The following is an 8,372-nucleotide window of genomic DNA, read 5'->3' on the forward strand; positions in this document are numbered from 1 at the left end:
GTTTCTGTCATCAGTGGTCCAGGGAGACCCTCCTCCTGAAAACATGTTTTCATGTTACCTTTTTCTCCATCTGTTAGTCTCTGTCTTGCTATATGCCTTTACTCAGTGAAGACGGATGCTGGTATGCTTTGCAGCAGAAGAGACCAGCAGCTGAGCAGGCTCGGTTGTGCTTTTGTGCAGTGTTGGGAGGAGCTCCAATAGGCACGGCCTTTTGGAAAGCACCTGGGTGTCAAGGACCTGAAGACACTCTAGCGTCAGCAGTCAGGTTTCCTCTTCAGGAGCCTGTCTTGGGAAGCAGCCAGATGGAGGAGCGGGCCTGATGCGGAAAGAGCAGGAAACGACCTGCGTGTCCAAGCTCAGGGCTGGGAGACGTGTCTCACCTCACTCGAGTACAGAGGGAGCAACAGCAACAGCAGAGAATGCTCTGAAGGGAATACACTTCTAAACAGAAGTTGGAAGGACACCCTGTTTTTTTCCATTCAGTTCAGTTACTCAGTCGTGTCTGACTCTTTGCGACCTCATGGACTGGGCACGCCAGGCCTCCCTGTCCATCTCCAGCTCACAGAGTTTACTCAAACTCATGTCCGTTGAGTTGGTGATGCCATCCAACCATCTCAACCTATGTCGTCCCCTTCTCCTCCCGCCTTCAATCTTTCCCAGCATCAGGGTCTTTTCAAATGAATCTGTTCTTCGCATCAGGTGGCCAAAGTAATGGAGTTTCAGCTTCAACGTCAGTCCTTCCAATGAACATTCAGGACTGATCTCCTTTAGGATGGACTGGTTGGATCTCCTTGCAGTCCAAAAAATTCTCAAGAGTCTTCTCCCTAACACCACAGTTCTAAAGCATCAATTCTTTGGTGCTCACCTTTCTTTATAGTTCAGCTCTCACATCCATAGGGGACTACTAGAAAACCATAGTTTTGACTAGGTGGACCTTTGTAGGCAAAAGAATGTCTCTGCTTGTTAATATGCTGTCTAGGTTGGTCATAACTTTTCTTCCAAGGAGTAAGCATCGTTGAATTTCATGGCTGCAGTCACCATCTGCAGTGATTTTGGAGCCCCAAAAATAATCTATCACTGTTTCCATTGTTTCCCCATCTATTTGCCATTAAGTGATGGAACCGGATGCCATGATCTTAGTTTTCTGACTGTTGAGCTTTAAGCCAACTTTTTGACTCTCTTCTTTCACTTTCATCAAGAGATTCTTTAGTTCTTCGCTTTCTGCTGTAAGGGTGGTGTCATCTGCATGTCTGAGATTATTGATATTTTTCCTGGCAATCTTGATTCTAGCTTGTACTTCATCTAGCCTTATTCTTTTACCCAAATGAAACTTTACTTTCTCCATTTGTTATATGAGATGTCTCTTTACTACAGGATGGTGGACAGGTAGTGGGAGAGGATGGAGTAAAATGAACTGAGTGACCATATTAGGTGCCAGTTTGTAAGGAAGAGGTGGAAGTCATATTAGACACGGGCTTCCCAGGTGGCGCTAGTGGTAAGGAACCCAGCTGCCAACGCAGGAGATGTAAGAGACTCAGGTTTAGATCCCTGGGTTGGGAAGATCCCGTAGAGGAGGGCATGGCAACCCACTCCAGTATTCTTGCCGGGAGAATCCCATGGACAGAGGAGCCTGGCGGGCTCCATGGGGTCTCACAGATTCAGACACGACTGAATTGATTTAGCACATAGAGCAGGTGAGAAAGCTCTGAAGCAAAGAACAAAATACCTGTTTTATCACTTTAACCATTCTAAGCAAGTACCAGACTGAGATACCGTTGACAAAAGCCGTGGGTGTACTTTTTTAGACCATGGTTCTGAGGGTGTTCTCAGAGTAGCTGGAAGCGCAAGGGAACGTGGCCTGGGCGCTGTTTTCCTTCTGAGCTGCCGCATATGGGGAGTCCCGAGTGGCGGGGTGGCTGGGGAGTGCAGGGAGGGCCGAACTCACCCTGTGCCCTTGCAGGACGGGGCCTGGTCTCCCACCACGCGCACCACGGGCCTGTCAAGTTCCTGGTCGTGGCTGCGGCCGCCCTCAAGGCTGACAAGGACAGGCCCAGGGACAGCCCGCCACCCGGTGCTGACCCCCAGGATGACGAGCAGCGGGATGTGCCCTCCAGCGAGGGGCCGGGGCTCTGCATGGGCCGGGGCGGCCCCGACGCGGTCTGGCTGGGTACTTCGCCGGGCTCCGTCACCCAGGGCAGCGACGTCTCCTCCTCGTCTGGGTCCCCGACCCCTTCCCAGGGCTCTGGCTCCCTGGAGCCCCGGCCGGAGGAGAGCCTCGCCCAGGACCTCCTGCGCCTACCCTGCACGTCCCCCGGCCGAGGCCGGCGGGCCCGAAGGCCCAGGGCCAGCTCCGTGCTGGTGGCCTGTGGGGGCCAGGGCCACCGGCGCGTGAGCAGGAAGGCCAGGCCACAGCGGCCGGAGGAGCTGGCCTCATCCCTCATGGTCTGGCAGATCCCCCTGCTGCACGTGTGAGCCAGGGGCCCGCTGAGGCCGACGCCCTGTGCGGGCTCACCGCTGTCGAGCTGCTTGGGGATGGATCCCTGACCGTCTCTGGGGCCGAAATGTGCAATACCGTCCTGGGGGCATCTCTGGGCAGCCCCCCGCTGCTCCTCCCGCAGCAGAGCCCCAGGTGAACGCTCGTGGAGCTGAGGGTGCTCCGTGTCTGCCCCGTTACCTGCAGAGCTCGCAGACTCGGAACTCACAGGAAGTCCCACATGTGCAGTAGTGGAGGGGTTTATTAACAGTCTCAGAGCAATTTTACTTGATTCAGATTCACTACTTTTATTTATGTTGTATATCCTTTAACGCCAAAGTAGACTTTGTAACAATGAAGAAAGCTGGTTAAAATATACCAGTCCAAGTGGTGGTATTTGCTTTCTGAGTTGAGCTGGGTTTTCCAAAGTGCTATAATGCATGTATTGTATATTTTTAACAAAGTAGTATTTTTATATCGCAGTTTTCTATTAAACAAATTAACAAAGTTTTAGTCAATATATTATGTGTTACATTTCACAAATAATGTTTCCGTTGAACCAAAATGCTCAATTCCTATCAATATTTAGAGTCAAGCCTCGACACCAAAACACCCACGTCAGAAATGCTTGTGTCTTTGGCGGGCGCTGGGCAGGCGGCGTTTCGGTCCATCCTTTCCTGCTGTGTTTGCACCTGTCGACCAGGAGTGCTGTCTGGCTTTGAACGTGTCCTGGAGCATGCGTGGTGCAGGTCGGGGGTGTGGCCTTGCTGGCAGTGAGCACAGAAAACAGGTGGGGGGGCCCTTGGTCAGCACAGCCCTGGCACACAGGCCGCCTGCCTCGGTCACCGTGAGCGAGTGACCTGGGTTCCCTGTGCTCCATGTGTATCTGTCTCCCGATGTTCTACTCACTGGGTGGTTAAGAAAAGACAGTGCAGGCATTTACCTGAGTGAATTCAGCACTTTAAAGCTGACTAAAAATGCTAATTTTGTGACTTAGCCAAATATTTTCCAAGGTGCATATGTGCCCCCATGTGAAGTAATATCTCCCCAGGTTTCCTTAAACTGCTAGCTGCTATCTTATTTCATAAATAAAGTCTTTTTATTTAAAAATACAACATCCAACAGCGTGAGTTGCCTTTTGTTCCCGTAAAACGCAGAGGGGACACTTATGTTGGCAGGACCGCCCACTGGTCCCTTCCCAGAGGCGGCACCAGGCCCTTGTGGAAGGATACTTTCAATCGCCAGTCGCTGCTGAGAGACTCCAGGGATGCAGTCGAGAACCCCCCAGTCTTATTTTTAGTGACGTCGTGTGGACATGTGCTCCCGGGGCCCGCGTGCCAGCAGGAAGTCAGGCCAGGGCCGCGGGGTGCAGGGAGGCGGGCGGGCGGGCGCCCTGGGGCTGCAGGCGACGCTGGTGGAAAGTCAGGCTGGGGCCAGCTTTCCTGTGCTCCCCAGGTCTGGGACAACAGGGCTGGACTCACAGGAGGAGTGAGGGGAGGGCCGGGACCTCTGCTGGAAGCGGCCGCCTGGAGTGCAGCCAGGGCACGGAACCGGCAGACAAGGCCGGGGGCACGGACCTCAGAGCCACCCGCGGAGCTGATCCTGGAGCCCTGCCCTCTGTGTCCGCTGGCCTCGCCAGCAGTGACTGAGTACTGGTTAGCCTGACTGTCCAGCTGGGAACTCCGTCCCCCAGAGCGTCCACTTGGATCCAGAGGACCTCGGTACGTCAGGCTCACACGGACCCCTTGTCAGCTGTGCACAGCCCAGCGTGTAGGCTGCCATTTGAGACGTGACCTTCCCGAGCGGCTGGGGTGTATTTGCTGCCGGACAGCACGGCCAAGCCTGCAGGCAGCATGAGTGGAAGGGTCGGGGGTGCACAGAGCAGAGGCCTGCCCTGCCGTGGTGGGTGCACAGCCGGGGCCCCCCCGGGGAGGGAACGCGGCAACCGCCTGGAAGAGGCAGGAAGGCTTCCTCCCCTGTGCCCACAGGTGCAGTGTCAGGGCGACACCTCTAGGTGAGGCAGGCAACAGAGAATGTGATGCTCTCGTCAGTACGTTATGGGGCTTATTTCTTCTGCTCATCCAAAATAATTGTTGGTTTCCTTCCTTGCTGCTAACCTACAGGATTCCTGTTGTGGCTTCGGTGGTTCTCGTTCAGGGCAAGTGCTCCCTCCACCCGGGGGCCGGGGGCAGTCTGCTCACCACCTGTGGGGGCAAGGGTGCCGCTGGCGTCCTGAGTGTGGGGCCAGGGATGCTGGCAGACCCCGCGGGGCACAGGGCGCCCTGAGTTCTCCCGGCCAAGGCAGGTCTCGGCGGCTCCTCCTCCTCTCCTCGCGGCCCCAGCAAACATCGCACAGCGTGGTGTCAAAATTTTCTGGTATGAACATCCGGGATTCCTGTTCTGTTCTCAGATGTCCTCAACTTCTCACTGGTCTGTTTCATTTTAGCACTGCTTTTCCAACTGGACTACAAAAACACCCTGTTTAGGTCCTGAAATGGAACTTCTTATGTAGACTGACAGATGCGAACAGAGGCAAAGGGCCCACGTTCAAACACCATCGCTTACATTGGTGTTTAAGTAAGATGTACGATAGTGGTAAGTCTATAGCCTAAAGAAGATTGGGATTCACACTCAGCCAAGAGAAAGAGGAACCTGCCCTGGCAGGAGACCCCTAAATGTTCCGTATTTTAAGCAAGTTCGACACGCGCATTCAGATTTACGAACAGGTCAGGCGTGGACTCTGGCTTCTGCATAAACTCAGCCCGGCGTCCCTCATGCACAGACCATGGGGAGATGAGGGCTCTCCATCCAGATTTTGTGGCTCCGTAGGGTCCTCGGCTGACATCAGGCTGACTGCTGTGCCCTGGGCTCTGCTCCCAACCCCAGCCCCAGGAGAAACCCCATCCCTCGTCCAGACTCGCAGGCAGACAACTCTGGAAAGCCGCTTTGCTGGTGCATGAAGTCTGTGCCAGCGTCTGAATCCCATTGCAGTGAGTTTTCCAGAAACACAAACCAGGGCTGAGAGCACCTGCCGTACTCACCAGACGTCCGGCTGGGGGCTCATTACTCCTAGAGCCTCCGTTTCCTCATCTGGATACCGTAGGAGCTTCTGCACGAGGTTGCCAGGAGATTCAGATGAATGACGGGTGGAGGGTTTCACTCAGTGCCTGGATACATTTGTGTCTAATAGGTAAGGCTCCTTATTTAGTTTATGCTCTAGAGGTTTACTCGTTAGGCCTTCATGTAGAGATGACTTGAAAAATTAAGCACTGTTCTGCAGTCACTGTATGACCAGCGGGGAGGCCAGCAACACAGAGGGTACCTTTCGATTTGGATTTCTGTCCTGTTTAACCCTGCAGGTCATCAAAGCCATTGTTCATACTGCTTCCTCAGGGATGACAGGGCTTCTCCGGGTCCCGGGACCCCCTTGCAGGCAGGATGTCCTGGGTCCCTCCAGCTGTGCGGTGCCAGCACCAGGTTTGCGGGCTGGCCTGGCCCCCTGGCCGCAGCATCCTTGTCCCACTCTGTCTCCTTCTAGAGTCACAGGCAAGCCTCCTGACACTCCTGTGTGGAATCATGCATCATAAACCAGGAGTCATGAGCTGGATGACAACTTGGGGAAGACCCCTCTCAAGATGCACAACCAGCCCCCTCCCCAAGGGCGTGCATGCCCCAAGGTTGGTCTCTGCTCACAGCACGATGCTTCTCTGGGATAGGCAGAGTCAGTGCAGTGAAAGGAAGCAGGACTGATTTCATTTCTCACACAAGATTCCTGTTACACCGACTGTGGCTTTGTGCTCTAGTAAGCCTTCTTGACAGTACCCTTACGGCAGAAAGTGAAGAAGAACTAAAGAGCCTCTGATGAAAGTGAAAGAGGAGCGTGAAAAACTTGGCTTAAAGCTCAACATTAAGAAAACTAAGATCATGGCATCTGGTCCCATCACTTCATGGCATATAGATGGAGTAACAGTGGAAACAGTGACAGACTTTATTTTTGGGGCTCCAAAATCACTGCAGATGGTGATTGCAGCCATGAAATTAAAAGATGCTTACTCCTTGGAAGGAAAGTTATGACCAACCTAGACAGCATATTAAAAAGCAGAGACATTACTTTGCCTACAAAGGTCTGTCTAGTCAAGGCTATGGTTTTTCCAGTAGTCATATATGGATGTGAGAGTTGGACTATAAAGAAAGCTGAGTGCCGAAGAATTCATGCTTTTGAACTGTGGTGTTGGAGAAGACTCTTGAGAGCGCCTTGGACTGCAAGGAGATCCTATCAGTCCATCCTAAAGGAAATCAGTCCTGAATAGTCATTGGAAGGATTGATGCTGAAGCTGAAACTCTAATACTTTGGCCACCTGATGCGACGAGCTGACTCATTTGAAAAGACCCTGATGCTGGGAAAGATTGACGGCGGGAGGAGAAGGGGACAACAGAGGATGAGATGGTTGGATGGCATCACCGACTCAATGGACATGAGTTTGGGTAAACTCGGGGAGTTGATGATGGACAGGGAGGCCAGGTGTGCTGCAGTCCGTGGGGTCGCAAAGAGTAGAACACGACTGAGCAACTGAACTGAACTGAACTGAAGCCTTCCTGATTTGCTCTCTGAAGCATGGATTCATTCAGTCATTTGGAAGGATGGTGTTTCACTGTGAACATAAACCAGGGCTTTGGGGCTGAACTACAATTCCTGCTCCACCTTACACAGAATGAAAGAGATGATGAAAACCTCTGAGAGTTAAATTTCCTCAGCTGTAAAATGGAAGGAGTCTCCACCTCCTGGGGTCCTACATGTGTGTGTGTGCACGCGTGCACACGCGAGTGTGTGTTTCTACACCTAGTATTTTGCAGAATTGTACCTGTGCTTACATATAGACATACTACATAGATTTATGTGAAGTCATACTTAATTGCAGATAACTTGCTCGAACATTATGAATTCATACCTTGAAAATACTTCAACTAAAATTTTTATTTCTTTTCCAAAAGAACATTTGCTAGGATTGATACTAATAAACGTATTGGCCATTTAGTGATGGTAATATTTACTTGCTTGACAAGGATTTATTGCCTCCTCCTGGTAGCTTGCAGTCTGCTGAGAAAAAGTGTGTGCACAACAGCTGACATGGTCCACGCAGACCAGAGTGCAGGGCGATGAGAGAGAGGCCCAGTGAGGTCACTGGATCACTGACTCAGCAATGACTGAGGATCACAGTGCTGACCGTTACATGAGGCCACAAAGACAGGCTCTGCTGTCATACTGACGTCAGGACAGCGAGGGCATGAGCGTGGGCCAGGCACTGTGTATGGTGTGAAATGACTGCACTGGCACGACCAGGGCACCGTCCATGTGTGTGCCCTGTTCAGTCAGGAGTCAGCAGTGCTTCAGAGAGCTTGGCAGCATACTCTGTTCTGCACACAAGGCTCTAGGCACCAGAAACACTCAGACATGAAGAAAGGAGCCTCCACTGTTCATGGAGTAGCTCACGAAAGGATGGAGATGCACCCAGAGTGCAACAGAGCTGAAGGGAGTAGTCAGGCTGGGCTTGGGGGAATACAGGGGAGCAACCAGGAGCAGGGCTTGCCTTTTGTACAATGTGCACAGAACTCTTAAATGAACCAGGGAATGCGGTTTCCACGCCAACACACAGATATTCTAATTAATTTTTCATGCCAAGAGACTCAAAGTACTTTGTAGTGATTGGATCAATTCCTGACAGCTACTGGAATTTAATTGCTTTTTTTTCCCTTGTGGAAGGCTGGGGGAGCGTGTGAACTCAGGGCTGTTAAAAGGAAAATGCTCAGGGCTATTCAAGGGAAAATGCCCTGCTCTCTGGTACTAGCACTCAGGGCTCAGAACCAGTGGAGGTGGGGGGCCACGTTTCTAGATACAAGA

General features: G+C 52.2%; 1 protein-coding gene across 3 annotated transcripts in view; it reads left to right on the forward strand.

Moving 5' to 3' along the window:
• ARHGEF10 (Rho guanine nucleotide exchange factor 10) overlaps nucleotides 1-3,590 on the forward strand; it is a 61,925-nt gene extending 58,335 nt beyond the window's left edge. For all 3 annotated transcript variants that reach the window (XM_061404040.1, XM_061404041.1, XM_061404042.1), the window contains one exon: nucleotides 1,961-3,590. In XM_061404040.1, coding sequence (XP_061260024.1) covers nucleotides 1,961-2,472 — 512 coding nt within the window. In that variant the 3' untranslated portion in view covers nucleotides 2,473-3,590. The remainder of the gene's footprint in view (nucleotides 1-1,960) is intronic.
• Nucleotides 3,591-8,372: the final 4,782 nt, after the last annotated feature.

This window comes from Bos javanicus, chromosome 27, assembly GCF_032452875.1.
Source record: "Bos javanicus breed banteng chromosome 27, ARS-OSU_banteng_1.0, whole genome shotgun sequence".
Taxonomy (NCBI): Eukaryota; Metazoa; Chordata; class Mammalia; order Artiodactyla; family Bovidae; genus Bos; species Bos javanicus.